The sequence below is a fragment of the Anopheles coustani genome, chromosome 3 (genome assembly GCF_943734705.1).
Source record: "Anopheles coustani chromosome 3, idAnoCousDA_361_x.2, whole genome shotgun sequence".
In the NCBI taxonomy this organism is placed as follows: domain Eukaryota; kingdom Metazoa; phylum Arthropoda; class Insecta; order Diptera; family Culicidae; genus Anopheles; species Anopheles coustani.
The window spans coordinates 20,406,771-20,422,621 of NC_071288.1; the positions used below are offsets into that span (position 1 = coordinate 20,406,771).

Sequence of the window (15,851 nt, forward strand, 5' to 3'; positions counted from 1 at the left end):
GTTCACCCGTCGGTTCCGTTTAGGAGTCGCAGCATAGAAAACCCAGTGGCAAGCATACACCCCGACACACACACACACACACACGCACGTCACATCTTTTCCGAAGGATGAAAATAGACGAACCGAGGGGGAACCAAACGGGAAAGCCTTGTGGGGGTCCTCCCAGCTGGCGGTTGCTGCTGCGACGCGGGGTCCGGGCCGGGGTTTGGTTGCTATTTTCATGCAAATTCATGGAACGGGCCTCTCTCCCGCTGCGGCAGAGGCAGCGGCTTATCATAATTTTATTCGCCCATTGCAGGCCCCACGATCGGCCGTGTGCGTTGAGTGTTTCCCAAGCTCTTTTGCCTAGCTTTTATGCGCACCATTTCCCCGGGAGGAGCGCCTGTTGCAAAGGAAAGGAAAATGATTAGGATCGTGGCCCGGCTCGAACCGAAACTTCGGTCCTGCCAAAAACCGTATGATTTGCAATGGCCAGCGGAGGATTGAAAAGTGAAGAACCGAGTGACTCGAAGCGGACGAAGTTTCCGAATTTTTAATTTAGCTTTATTGGTAAAGCGAACACGCCGGGACAAAAATGTTAACTTATTTAAGTTTCGGTTTATTTTTCCATTTTGGTTATCAGATCGAACCGGGTGTGCGTGCGTGTGTGTCGTGGCCATATATGCGGCAATAAGCAGCCGTACGCGTTGGTCTGGCCGGGAGTTTATAGGAGATCTTGATTGCTTCGTTTCGGTTCGACTACCGTAATTTATTATTTATGTAAATTTCGCTTATCGTGCCGATCGATGGGAAGCTGACATGCAGCAAGGTTTAATCAAATCTTTGGCTATTAATAAAATTAATCTCGAGCTTAAGCTCGCATTCGTGCGCCAGCAGGGCGTAGAGTGGCGAGTGGCCTAATACCTTTGTTTATTTAGTTTTGAATTGGTTATGCATAATTTTACAAAAACATTGCTTTTGACAACCAGACCGTTTGCGTTTGCGTGGAGTGGAAACTCATTTGCGAGGCTCGGGCGAGTGACACCGGGCTGTTCTCCCGGTCGGTTTCCGCAGTGTTTTCCTCCCCCCTCCCCCCACTCTGACACGCACAAATTTGCTGGCCGCTGCGTTTTGCTGCGCTCCCCCTCCCTCTCCCCCTCCGCGGGGAAGATTTATGAACATCGAACGAAAATTATAGCCCTGAAGTAATGAATTACCCGCGAGCGAAATCTCCTACTTCTTGTCGCTCTTCCGCTTTTTCGCGCCCATTCGCGGATGGTACATTCCTCCATTACTCTAATGAGCAGCTTCAAAAACAAGTTTCGACTTAATTATCGCCCGGCGGGGCCCAAACCGCGCCAAACACACACACACACACAAACGTACACACTTGCGCCTCGAGTGCAGAAAGCTCCGGGATTTTCTATTGCCCGTTCGCTCAGCCTTTGGGTGTCTCTCCGCACTCCTCACACACACACACACACACTGCCCGTCCGCCCGGTGATGATGCAAACGCTAACTAACATACGTCCTTGCGGTGCCCCCCCACCTCCCGTGTGTGTATGGGCGTTTGATCATGTCACGTAGGCGTAAGGGGTTTGTTGCTCTTCTTTTTAATACACTTGGATGTTACATTCCGACGGTACTCACGGCACCGGGTCCGGGTTCGGGCCCTTAATTCCTGGAGGGACCTCTGGCAGAAGGTGATGTGTGACCTGCGGGAACTGAGCCCACACCTTTCTTTTCCCTTCCCTTCGCTCGCTCTCTACGGCGTACGTCGTTACTGTGTTTCCCACTTTCCATTCATAATTTCCCATAAGCGGCCGGCCTGCTATTCCCCATGGGCCTCGCTAGCCTTGCGTCGGCAGAAGCCTATGCACGGCACGTCGCCTCACGTCCGTCTGTCGAAGGATCCTTTGCTAACCCTGCACGGAAGAAGCTTTTCTGCAGAAGGGCCTTTTGACACTCTCGGATGACTTAATTGTAGACGACCACTTTGCACACTGTAGCGAAAAGCGAGACGAAACCGCTGACGGTGTAAGGACATCAACCCAGGCAGCCAGCCAGCCGGTCCCCGGAGGGTGGGGGGCGGGAAACCGTCGTGGAAAACGACGGCGGAACTCGCTCTCGGACAGGTTGCCAACTGGGCCTTTTTTTTGCTTTCGCGTCGAAGCGAACCTAAAACGTTGAGGGAAGCATTTTATTTTCTGCTTTGTGTTACCTCAATGTTGTGTGTATGTGTGTTGGGTGGGGGGAGTTAATAGTGTAGGCGTGGAGCGTTAAGGACATGACAGGACCGTTAGTGGGTGAGTGACACACCGTTCTCACCCTTTCCAGCACTCCGCTCAAGCCGTTTGGGTGTATTTTAGGGGGCCATGGGAGATCCGCCATTTGACGGGAAACACCATAAAACAGTCCCTTTTTTTGGTCCATTTTCCCACCCACGTGGAGAGTCGCGTGACGATGGGTTCGAGTTTGTTGGCGGTGCTTACCAGAGATAATGCTGAGTGTCCTCGGTCAGGAAGGAGAAAGGATAGGCAAAAGCAGTGTAAATATGCTAGCCGAAAAACAAAAGAGGAAAAGGAGAAAACCAAATCAACTCCTTCACACTCCGAGAGCCCACAAGATGGTATTTATGTGTGTGTGTGTGTCTGTTAGGAATTAGTTACCTTTGTTTCGTCGCAATCTTAATGGGAAGAAAAGACGGGCCAACGATAACGAGGGCAAGATGTTGGGAAAAATTAATCATCCCATTTGTGTCACTTGTGCGGAACGGACGAACGAGCGAACGAACGATTGTGCGGTGAGATAACAACAGTTAACTAACTTTGTTAATGAGATAAAAATCGAATGTCAAATAAATTTCTTTGCAAATTATTTCATCTCCATTTGGGTTAGGTTTTGCGAGTGTAAGGTGGAAAAGTATAGCATGATTGTTATTGGAATGGATCGTATCCGGCCCATTGAAAAATTTACATCTAGGTTTGACATATGATTCTAATTTTTCACTTATTTTTCTCTTACGAATTAAGACGTTTGTTTCACATTTTAAAACTGTTCACTTTATTCAGCGCTAAGAAAGATGCTTGTATAAAATTATCTTATCAGAACGAATGTTCCATTTTGAACAAAGAAACATTGTCTAAAACAAAGGAAATTTTAAATTCATATTTGCAACTTTGTTGTTCCAGTTTGTTGTCCCTTTGTGCTGCAAATTTGCCTTTGTCTAGTTCGTGCGAATTTTAATTTGAATAAATTAATTTCTGTCGAATTGTTCCTTGGCCAATAAAGTACCTGTTTTTATTGTTGCTCTAAATCGTAATACCACCCGAGTGTCATGTTACATTTAAATGCAACCGCATTTCCGTAAACTCTAAATGCTTCCGCCGGTGTCTGGTTTTGAAGGCAACTTTCAAATGCTTCATGTATGTACATTTCAATCATCCAACTCTCACCTTACATCTATTTCCGCTATATACAAATTGCACCTGACGGGCGGAATTGGCGTGCGAAGGGTGGGAAGGGGGGGGGGGGGGGAGAATGGAGTGTCACTTTTGATACAATTTAATTACAGCATGTCGCACTCCGCGAGGTCGGCGTGTTAGAGCTACATCGGCTGTTTAATAATCTTCCGCCGTGCATTAATGCACTTTCTGCACGGTGCATTCACTTGCCATGTTTTTTTTTGCACTTCTTCTATTTCACCCCGTCCCGTTCACATTCATCACCGGCGCCTGAAAGTGTGAATAAGTCCGACGACGTAGGATGGCGCACAAGTTTGTTGGCGCTTTTCGCTGAATGGATAATTCTATTCCTTTGCACCGTGGCCTGAAAACACACTTACACACACACAGGTCCGCACGTCGAATGAAAAGCTACTCAGTAGTGTACAATTTTATTGCGATTCAGCGACGATCGCGGGTGGGTTTTCCCACCGACTACGAGTGCGGTAAAGCGGTAGCGGAAGGGAGAAGTGGAGGGGGGTAGAACCGGCGGTGTGTGAAAAGTTTTCACTTAATCACATCTCCGCGCCCGAACCGGATGGTGACATGTGACAGCGGCATCAGCATATCCTGTACTCGGGGCTAAACCTCCCCCCATCCGGAACAACCACATTGCACGCGCACACAGACAAATACGTGGGAAGGAAAGCGGATTCCCGGTGGGAAAGCGCGCGCGCGTTCCGCGTAGGAGGTGAGTTTCTAACCTTGTGGAAAATTCTAATTCCCTTTCCCCGGCCACCAAACCGAGGGGCGGGGGTGGTTTGCCCGAAGCCGAGCTCCCGGTACCGAAATCAAGTTTTCATCTTTGGCTCTTAATTAATGTTATTTCCTTTCCGTCGCCACTGAATCTCTCTGTGCGCTCCGTGTGGAAAATGGGGGCGGGTGGTGAGGTGGGAGGCGAAAGCGTGTGGCAATGTTTGGCGAACGGTTTCCGCAGCGTGGCCCGCGCAAACGGTCTCCTCCCGAGATGCCGCTGTCGTCTTAATAAGAATTAGGTTGCACATGACCTCAAACAGCTCAAATATGCATCCTTCCCGAGAAGGAAAGGAACATAATCAGAGCGCACGGAAGCTCGGTAGCGGAGGGCAAGGAGAGGAGGGAGTTCTGCCATTCGACTGGAGCTTCTCGATTTATTTCTTCCTGCAAAAACCGTCCGGGAAAAGTCCGGGAAGACAAATTTGGCTCCGGAATATAATGTACCGCGCGCTCTCGAAACATTGTCTCGCTCGAGGTGGCGCACACATACTCGCACCCCGCCCCCGCCAGGGTGCCCTCGCCGCGGCGTCACGGTCCGCCGGGGGCATTTGCCCAAGGAAATTGTCCTTTGCCATCCCGCCGTCCTTGCTTCTTGCGCGGGAAAAACCCCAACCAGTCCCCAAGTCGCCTTATCATTTTCGCTAGACAATGAAAGCGACGAGCCGTTTATGAGTGTGCCGAGCAAGTAGTAGCAACATTTGCCACCACCGGCAGCAGCAGCAGCAGTGCTGTTGTTAAGCTTTTATGCGCATTGTCCTGCCCCCCCGCTCCCTCCCATCCACTACCCCACCAAACCAACCAACCGCTTGCAAAAGGTAAAGATTTGGCTGAAATTGTCATTACCGTGGAAGTTTCTCCGGGCCGGGAAAACTATTTTCTATCCGGCGGGCTTTGCGTTGCGCGCCGCCATTTTCTCTCCCGCCCCCCGCTTCTTGTGTGCCAACGGTTTTTTGCCGTGGAGCGAAGAAAGTTTGTCCTCCGCTCTCGGGTATGGGAATGTCCCACGGTGGAAAATGAAGTTTATTAGTAGCGTTTTGCTTGGCCCCTCGCGTGCACACACACACACACACATACAGCCTCAGCCCGAGGGGTGGATATCGCTGGGGGCAATAGAGCACTTTCGCCATGGCGGGGGGGGGGGGGGGGGGGGGAAAGGGCAGCAGGGTGGACATTTCTGTAGAAAACGGAAAACAAATGATAAACTTAGCCCTAGGTTGCTCGTCGCCTTGTACACCAGCGAACCTCCTTCCCCCCGCCTCGCCGGGAAACATTCCTCCGAACACACCGAAGGTGGAGCAATTATTCTGTTAATTTAATTTTCCAAAGAAATCACAACACAACGCGCGCTCGAGCACTCCGCTTTTGTGGGCTCTCTCTCGGATGGGGGGTGGTGGTGCAATCCCACCCGTGGTGGGGGAGCGTGCGGACGGGGGAAGGGTCAGCTAAAGGCTCGCGCGGCAAACTCATTGAAAATTGTTAATTTAAACTTTGAAAACGCGCCTTAAACGGATGAGGCGAGAGATGAAGAAGAAGTCCGCGGGACCGTTTTCCCACCCAGCTTCCACCCAGCTGGTGTGCCTATGTGCTGTGTGGTTTGGCCGCGGCGTTGCTGTCCTCGTCGTCGGTGGTTTGCGTTCCATCCTGCTGGGAGTGTAAATAAATTTGAAAATTATTAAAATGAAACCGATACAAGCGGCGCTGGGCGGGCTCGCACAATAAGTGGCCCCAAAACGGTGTGGAAAGTTTTCGGCTGCCCTTTTTTGTTGTTGTTGCCGGGTCGCCGCTGGTGGCCAATTCGCGTCAGAGAGCCCACTAGGGCCACGGAGGGGGGAGGGAGCGAACCCGGGGAACACTTTGTTGCATCATAATCAAATGGGTTGTGGATGGGCCGGGAGACACCTCTTATCTCCCACTTAAATGTATCCATCGTGGTTGATGGTTCTTTTTCTCTTCGAAATGAAACGAAAAAACAATGCTGCATACATCTCAACCGGAAAAGCTCGGTGAAAAGTTTCCACACACCCCCCAAAAAGGATGGGAAAATAGTAGTTCACCGGGCGGTCGGTCGTCCGGCGTGCAGCGTTCGGCGATTTGCCAACGCCGTTGGGAAGCTGCGTCGGCCTTACGCTTCTCGCACAGAACGAGAATAATGAGCAGTTGAAACAAAATAAAACTTTCCCTTTTTTACGAAGGGTTTTTTTTCCACCGGTCTTTCTTATTGTTGTTGCCGTTGGTCGGTTGTAATGTTTCACATTTTTTTTCCGTTTCCGAGGCCGGGCGGGAAGCAGCTCAGCATTAGTTAACCGTTAGCCTAACGAACGAAAAAAAAGGGGGGGAAACTGGGTAGCTTTTGTGCGGAAGTTTTCCACTTGCGCAGGTAATCTTTTCCTGTTCTCGTTTATTTATTGTTTCATTTTTTTGGTTTGTTGTTGCGTGTGGCTGTGGCTCTTGAATCTAATTTAATCCGACATCCATTCCATGGGTCGTTTAATACACTGAACAGACATTTCGTTACTCGTGTACTCTCCGCTGTCGTCCCTCGTCAGTGATTCTATTACCTATTATTTAGTTGTCGGGTCGTTTGATTGTAAATTTGAATTAGGCTTAGGCAATATTACGGGCAGCATTTCGTTAACTTTTCCACCCTTTCGACGGTTGTTTCGATTTTTTTCCGTTTGTGTTTCATGTTCTTTCCGTTTGTTCTTTCTTCTGTTCAACTGTTTCATCTAAAGTTGCCATTGGATGGCATTCATTTTTGCCCCGTCCGGATCGTTGACGTTCGGTCGGTTTTACAATCGAGCGGTCCACTTTTTAACTCTCTCGCTGACGCTGACACAATCTGATTCGCGTTTTAGGACCGACGATTTGAGAGCATGTATTTTGCCGAAAATTGTCCGGGCATAAGACGGGCGCTCACGGCAAACAGCACGTGCCCTGGGCGGTGTGCGGAAGGCGTCGTCGAAAGGAAAAATATGTTCGCTCCATCTCGCGCGCACCCAGCGATACTATCGGTTCGACATGGAAAATCAATAAATCGTCCATCCCTCCCGCCTCATTACCATACCAATTAGTAACGGTTTGGTTTTATGGAATTATATTCGGCCGCAAGAGGGAGAGCGATTGTGTGTGTGTGTGTGTGTGGTTTAGCTTAGCGACGGTTGGTTGGCATGCCGGCATTTGGGTTTTGCCTCCTCCTCGCCGGGATATTTGATCGTACCCCGGGAAGATGGCAAGACACAACCCGACGGGAGGTTTTCCGGATTTCGAAGCGATTCCAGGAATGGATGGTAGCGGCACCGAGCGAAGACTTCCGGCCCGGGGTCTGGTGGTTAAAATGTCCAACCGAGCGAAAGATCCCAACATCCTAAGTGTCCTGCAATGCTGTGGCTGTGTATGTGTGCCCTCTTTTTTTTTCGCTCTCGTCCGTTTCCTTCGAGGTGTCTTACTTTCGTTCCTTTGTTGGCTCGGAAAGGTTGATGATTCAAGCAAGTGCGGCAAGAAATAAGGTAAAAGATCATTTCTTACTTCACGCTGGGACATTATTGTGTTTCTGTTGGCATCCTTTGTCCTTTTTTTTTCCCCGATAGGAAGCAGGTCGTAGGTCTGCCCCGAAACGGTAATACCGAGCAAGTACCGTTTGCGATCGTTATCCGAGCGCGCGGTAGTGAGTGCAGGATACGCCATTGGTTGATACTTTTTCAACTCACACACACACACGCACCTTGCAAAAAACAAAGGAAAAAAAATCGAAAACATTATAGTGGGTTAATTTCGGTTCCTTTTTTTCCTTGATGTGCCTAAGTGAAGCCCGTGCAAAATAACACACACAAACACACATTCGAAGAACGAGGCAAATCCGGCAGGAAGGGCAACCCCTCCGGGGACAACTGGATGGCGGTACGGGGCCATCAATTTTGCGGCCACTGTCCGCGATGTGCCGACGATAATGATAATAACGGTCCCGGGCGCGAAGGCGGAAGACAATTTTCCGAGGCGGGCGAAATTGCATCAATTTGCCGGCTTTAAAAACAACGGAGCAAAAATATATAAGCGAATAAGCGACCGCCCCGAAGAAGATTGGGCGGCATTTGTTGCTGGACGCCCGCCCCAACGTCGTGAAACATTACCTGACGGAACGCGCGCTGGATCGGATCGGGATCCAGAGGATTACGGACGGCTGTAGCATCTTTCTCGTCATCATCATCATCATCATCATCATCGTTGGCTATTATCATCGATCATTGGACGACGATGAAGTCGGAGGGAAACGTGGGTGAAAGGGATGCTCCCCATTTTTCGCCTCCCCAAAATCCCCAACCGAACCATCCGGGAGTGTCCTGTGGTGTGGGCGCTTCTTCCCCCCTCCATACAAGATGGCAGGAGGAGGGTCGAGTTCCGACACCGTTCAATTTATTTTTGGGCTATCCTCCTCCTGCTGGATCGAGCCGAAAAAGACGGTCCTTCCGTTCTCCTGCTTTTGGGTTTCCCTCCTTTACTTGGGCTTTATTCAGAATCGGATAAGTTAAAACAACAACACGGGCCACAACCGAGCGTTGAGGTTGATGAACACATATTTCTGGCAAACAGGCAACCATCCCCCTCTCCAGACTCGTTCGTCCTTTGACTTTTGAACCGGAGGAATGGAGGGGTTTCCCCCCCCCCTCCCCCTCCTCGTAATAATCTTCTCCGTCCCAAAACGTCCCGTCTCGACGGAAGTCACTTGCGTTTACGTTTTATGCTACACCTTTGATGGATGGAAAATTATGATGACTGGTGATGGTGCAATTTTCTCGATTCACTAGCAAAAGCTGACAGCAAATCATCATCCTCGGTTGATCTGTGGGGCCGTGTGCCGGCCTGTGTGTGTGTGCTTGCTACTCCACCTGTTTGTCTCAAGCGCCGGCCAGGTCCAGATCCTTTACCGTTCACAACCTTCACAAATGACGAAAGGGAAGAAAAATAAACCGGAAAACCCTTTTTACGGATGCAATCCCATACCTGACGTGCTCAAGAGGAGCCTTCCTTCGTAGGGAAGTGTGTAAAAACAAAAAAAAAGAACTCACTCACACACACAACGGGAAGAACAAAACGAAGGAGAAAAACACGCGTGCGGAATTTAATAACAATACATTATGCAAATATTTCACGATGGTTGAACACAAGGACGAATGGGGGCCGGTTTTCCCGAGCCAATGCTGAGAGGGGGGAGGGGAGGGGAGGACGGGAAAATAGATAGGTTCACCTGTGAGAGAAGATAAGTTATGTACGGGAAGGATTGTGGTGACTGGTAACAAAAAAACAACACTACACAGAAACACAGAGAAAAGCTCCGGCGAATGAAAGTAACGGAGCGTTCCGGAGGGAGTTTTTCCTTTTACCCACCACGTTAAATTAAAACATTCCGCCTTCCGGGGAACATTTTGAAGTATTTCGTCATTTTGACTTGCGTCGTTTCGCCGCTTGCGAAAATCTGCTTGCCCACAATCTCCATACGCGCGACACCCGTTCGTTTTTTGTTTGTTGCCTCCGAAACAAAGAGCTTTTCCGGTGCGCTGGGTTTCACTGGAAATATTTAATATGGTGGAAATGTACCCCACCACCGACCACCACGTTACCACCTCGAGCACCGCGGAAAGCTTGCGTGCAAGCGGTTGGCAAAATGTTTCAAATTGCTGAAATGGAAATGGAGAATTGGACGCTGATTGATTGTCGTAGGCAAAGTTCAGCTCAAAATTCAGCCTCTCACGGGTGCACTAAACGGGTGAGTGTTTGTCATTTCCACTGAACTCATAAGCAATTTCCCATTATTGTTTAGAGGTTGATGAGCAAACGCGAACGAGCGAATTCTTCCCGTACCTTATGGTTTTCAACCAACCAAATGAAGGGTTTATTTAACTCTCCTGTCGTTGCTTCCCCGAAGCTGCCTGACGCAGCTCTCATCAGACAAATTGGCATATCAACCGAGGCAGAAGGTCGGTTGATTGGTATTCCCCGGGCAAAAAGCTATGATAAACCTGAGACCAACCTGAATCTGCCTTTACACAGCACGACAGATAATTGAGTAGATTTGGTATAAATCTTGCTCTTGGTTCTGGTGGAAGTTTCCTGTTGTTTTTTTTTGTGTCCTCCCTGATGTTATTTTAGGACGCTTTCGTTTCTTCTCGGGCGTTCAGCCACCCCCCGCCCCCACCCCGGTTCCGGACTGCCACAATCGCGCGCGCGCCAGTGTAGTTCGTGAAGTTGGCTAATTTCAGGCACCAAGGACGAAATTCGGTTTGACTCGCCCGAAGCCCTTTGGCGAGGCGCTCGATCGAAAGTTCGCTGTAGCAAACCCGGTGCTACCAAATTACGCGACGGAAAATGGAGGAGTCAGGGCGCTAGAACCATCTCCCCCCCACCCCCTCCCTCCTCACTCTCATGCAACAATGATGATGGAGATGAGCGCCGGATCGGGCTGCGGGTGAGCTGGCTTGATTGGGAAAGCAATCAAGTTGAATAATTGAATACAACCGGGGTGTGTAGTCCCAATAATGCCGCCACGTATCCACGTCTATTTGCCCAACAAAACGTGGATCCCGGCCCATCCTTCGCGCGGCCCTTCGCCCCCGGGGCCATAAGGAATGTGCACCATCTCTCGCCCATGGTTTCGGCGTCTTCATTGTTGCACCGTCGCTTTGTGTCCGACTCCGGTTGCGCCGGGGGTAAGTGAAATCGTACCGGTTAAGTTGATTATCCTCGTGAACGTTCTCGAATGTGTGTCGCCGTAGTTTCGTACGGCACCGGGGGCGCAAAATTGAAGCGACTCCACTTGATAAGAGTGTTCCGTCTGCCCAAGTCCCAAAGCCCCTCCCGCCACTGCAAAATGGCGGTGTTCCCGGAAAGGCAGCATTTGATTCCGACACCGAGTCAGTCAGCTCGTCGATTGGCCAATGGTGCAAGTGATTGCGATTGCGAAACGGGTTCCGAGCCGGACGGAGTTGTTTTACCCTCTTATAACATGACACTTGAGACTCCGGCTTTCGCCGGCAGACAACTCCGAACTCCGGGCGAGGGAATTGTTCCCAATCGCGCTGAGTTTCGTTCTATTGACGGATGGACGGTTGTACGGATGTTCCCTCCTTCTTGTTGGGGCATCGCAAAATCTCGCGCTGTGTGCGCGCCTATCACACACCGACACTACTTAACACCGGGGGACACTTAACCTACTGCTACTCGGAGCGTTTTATAATTTTATTTGACTCGTTTTGTTTTTTGTTGCGTCTGTCGGTGGCGTGATTTTCGCATTTTGGTTCGGGGTTCGTCTACAGGAGCGTATGCACCAGGATCCACGGTCGGTGGTGCGAGACGCGCTCGTACACGTCCGGCAGACCGAGGCCGCACGGGATGCTCCAGGACTGTACGCCGACCAGGACGCCGTCCAGCACGAGCGGACCGCCGGCATCACCGAGGCAGACGCCCTGGTCCGGTTGGTTGCTGGTGCAGATGGTGCGCTGCTCCGAGATGCGGCTCGCATACGGTTCCTCGAACTGGGCCGCGCAATCGTCGGTGTCGATGATGTCGGTGCGGATGAACTGAAGTCGGTTCGGGAGTTGGTTGTTGGAAATCTGCAAAAACAGCGGAGGGTAAGAGAGCTGGCGGTCATTGCGTGCCAAAGTCTGAAGTGGAGATTAGAATGTACGCGCGAAAGCAGCGCCGGAGTCCCCCCCCCCCCCCAAACCCGCACCGCAATGGGTGAAAGGGTGACCAGCTGCGCCATCTGGCGGGCCGATGGAATGTTCGTTTGCGGCGAACCCCCCCGAACCGGGAGTCCAATCAATTAAACTCTCAATCCCATCAACCACGAGCGGAAGGGGCGCAACAAACCCGGCAGACAGACCGGAAGCCTCAACTCGTGGAGCACTAACAACGAAGGAGACGACGACCACGACGACGACTGGCTTTTAGTTCAGCGGAGATTAAAATGGTAAATTGAATCGACTTAAGTGTGCTCACTGACTGGCTCTATGTGTGCCTGTGTAGATGTGTATGTGTGTGTGCATCAGAGGCAGCTCCATTGCTGTAACACACGGCCACCACCATCACCTCCATCTCCACCATCATGGAAGAGGGTGGGATTATGGGTTTGTCCTTTCGGTTTGCTCGTAAGCCAGAGCCACCGAGCTTTGAGGTTGAGGTGGAATGGAGAATGTTTGCACACCTTTTTGCCAAACGCACTGCTCTCGCTCCGCTGAAGCAGAACGGCATGGAGTACCCGGCTGTAGTCCTACCAGCCACAAAAGGAAGCCCAGCGGTGGCAATCGCCCACCATCGCCGGGGAGTGTAGCCGGAAGCTCCGCCGAAAGAGAGAGTGTGGGAAATAAAAGAAAATACGGATGCTATCGTTTGCAACTTACAGCCGCAGCGCAGTTTGGGAGCGGTGGGAGGAAACGGGAACATGGACTGTAGGGGAATAGGGGACGCGGTAGAGAAAACGTCTTACCACGGCTGGTGGGTGCGTTCCCTTTGGGAAGCGGAAAGGAGCGAGCGAGCGAACGAGGAACTGAAGCTTCTTAGTCTCTTTGTGGTGCAGGCTAGATTATCCCGGAACCGAGGGAACTGACTGATATCCGGTCCGGGCAAAAAGCGTTCCATTCTTGGCTAATAGTGTCCATTTCCGAGAAACCAGTACACTCCATAAACCGTGCAGCGTTGTCCAAACAACGCAAAGATAATCCCGCCTCACCAGCGCACTGCCACTCAGCCCCGGTGCTGGTTGTTACCTTCTGTTGCCTTGGACTTCAGGGTGGGATTTGGAAGTGGACAAGAATTCTTCACCGCAAGCGACTAATTTAATCCTAATACACTAAATTCCACCATTCCACGGGACGACGAGCGGGCGCGGCAGGCACAACTACTTTACACAACAATGAGCTTACTGCTTCACTTGTCACGGCCTGTCCTCCATGGGATGTTAGTTTAATTAGTCACGATGGTTCCCCGGGCCCAGCCGGATGGATGCACCTTCGATAGGATTATTGCAACATAATTAGTCACAACGTCATGCGGGAACGACTATATCCCTGCTACTTCCTGGACAATGAGCCTTCCCCGCCCCCACCACAATGTTCCAAAGTGTGTTCCGTGGATCCTTCCGGTAGGATTGGTTTCACGTTACGATGTTCTAGCCCCCATCATCACTCACCGAAAAACGACCCCATCCGGACACGGTGGCATCAGTGGCGGTTTCGAAGAATTCCGTCGCCAGCTCGATCGACTGCAGCTGGTCGGCGTTGTTGAACGCGAGCACCTCCCGAATGCGGATCAGCGCGATATCGTTGGCGTACGTCTGCTGGTCGAAGTCCGGATGCAGGATGAACCTTTCCGCCGTGACGTTGCGGCCCCCGACCAGGCGGTCCACGCTGCCGAGGAACAGCTGCACGTCCGAGAGCTGCTTGCCGATGAGGCAGGCCGCGGCGGTCAGAATCCAGCGACGGTTCACCACGGAACCACCGCAGTACACGAGACCTTCGTTGATCAGCGCCACCTGGAACGGAAACTGACCGTCCTGTGCCTCTGCGCCACCGGCGATTCGTGGATTTCGAGCTGTTTTGGGAACATTTCGGAAGGGAAGCATTTAGGTCGTTTGCATATTTCTGAAGACTTGGTGCGGTTTCTTGGAGCTCAGATTAGGAACTTCTGAGTTCAGGACCGTAATTACTTACGCTTTTCAAGCTGTGGCAAAGCAGTCGAGACTGCAATGAGCGCCAAAATGGCGGCGGTTTGTGCAACGAGACTTCTCGACATAGTTTTTGAGGTTCTGTTTCTTCCCGAGCGCAAGTACTTGAGGTCCACCGTTTGCGGTTGTTCCGCCGTTAAGTGATTGAATGAAGTTTTCCTAGCCGCTACACGGAAGTATTACCGTATTTATAGCTTCTCTCACCCCCCCAGCCCCGCGTTCCGTTTGCCGCCGCGCTTATCGGTCAGCAAAATTTGACCAATTTATAACCACCCAGGTTGCTGTGGGGTTATCTCTTCCGGTAGTGGACACCTGGTGCGTGCGACTGATTGAACCCTCATCAAAGTGGCGTCGATGTTGTAATACCAATACCGCTGATACGATAACTGGCCTAATAACTGGACCACCGGTACACGACTCCGGAGGTTGATTGATACAGGTCCTGCTCCAGCTGTCCGCACCTTGCGCTAGGCCTGAAGATATTGTTACCGGGTTGTATTCTGCCTTCCGAAACCTGGCACCCATTATCGCCTATAGGAGTGTGACTCAAGGAGAGGCGGAAGCAGCACGACAACCAACACCAACGTATCGGAGATGAAACCCGAACCGAACGTTCGATAACATTCCGGTGCGCCCAGGTGTTCGAAATGGCAATGTCCATTTGTGATTCACTTAAGAAGCTAGTCCACCTGACGGAACGAAAGTAGCTACGCGCGGGGGAAGTGAGTTGGCCGTTTGCGGCATGAGCCACTCAGGCCTCGCTTCCGAGTGGCGGAAACACATAAACATACAAGCGACCCGGGCCAATCGACCAACCGACCGACCCTGTCAACCCCCTCTGCCGGGGCGGAAGGACGGTAGGTGGGGGCAAGGGCAGCGGAGTGTTGAAATATTTACCGAACTCTCTAATCCCGATGTCGTAAATCGTGTGCTGCTACTACTTCTTGCCTGCAGGCTCAGGCCCGGATCGCAGCGGCTTCTTCGGTTTCGTTGACTTCCAAGTCGACGTATGTTCGGGGATGTGGCCGGTCTTGCCGGATCCCAGGCAGAGGGACTTGACGCTGGAGCTTCCCAAGAAGGCATGAAGACACGAAGAAAAGACGGAGGAATAAGGCCTTTCCTCTTGCTCGCACTCGCCACTCCTGTTCTCGCTCTGCCTTGCTCTAGCGAGATGGAATCGAGCCAACAGCGCTTTTCTTGGGAACAGGTGGGAATGGGTTACATATTATTCACTTCACCCCCGAAAACCAGACGCGACGTTTGCCTAGCCGTGCCTCTCTTTCGCTCTCGGTGTTTTCTTACGTACCGCTGTGCTGATAGTATCTGCCGTTTCCCAGAAGGAAGAGGACTGTCGGCCTGAGTTTTATAGTGACCGGCGAGAGATAGCCGAAGCCTACCGCACGGGGGTTGGCAACTATTTTGGACCCAGCTGTGCCCGGCGAACTCTGGCATCCCGCGCTCCCGCTTGCTTCACTACGAGAAAGAACCCCGAATGTGGAAGGTTGTCGATCGATTAGCTTCTTCAGTGGGTAACCCCGGGACAGTTAGGGGGGTAATGGGACGGTTCGCCCGCTTCAGGGTTGGCTGTTTACATCTTTATTATGGCTAGGCGAATATTCGGGCCTTCCTGCCCCGATCGATTCCGAGCCTCGAAAAGCTTGCGATGATGGAACGTTCCTATTAAGCCGGTAGCAGCACACCGGCGGACTCCTGAATCATCTCGATCCGTGCGGTTCGCTGGAGAAGGTGTGAAACCGATACCGGGACGTCGAACCTGACGAGATGGGGCTGTGCGGCTCCTTTTCTTTCGAAGTATCACTTCGACGTCGTAAAAGCGGCGGGCTTCGTGAGAAGAGCACGGGTGATGCTTTTACGAACGAAGCTAAGCTTGTTTTGCG

General features: G+C 51.4%; 2 protein-coding genes across 3 annotated transcripts in view; one reads left to right on the top strand and one right to left on the bottom strand.

Annotated features, from left to right (window-relative positions):
• Positions 1-15,851, top strand: part of LOC131261375 (latrophilin Cirl) — an 83,420-nt gene that overhangs the window by 30,757 nt on the left and 36,812 nt on the right. The window lies entirely within an intron of this gene.
• Positions 11,540-14,021, bottom strand: LOC131272483 (chymotrypsin-2-like). Its single transcript, XM_058274230.1, has 3 exons — positions 13,940-14,021; positions 13,420-13,820; positions 11,540-11,842 (listed from the first exon to the last, which is right to left on the bottom strand). Exons 1-3 carry the CDS (start codon positions 14,019-14,021, stop codon positions 11,540-11,542), a joined length of 786 nt encoding a protein of 261 aa, XP_058130213.1.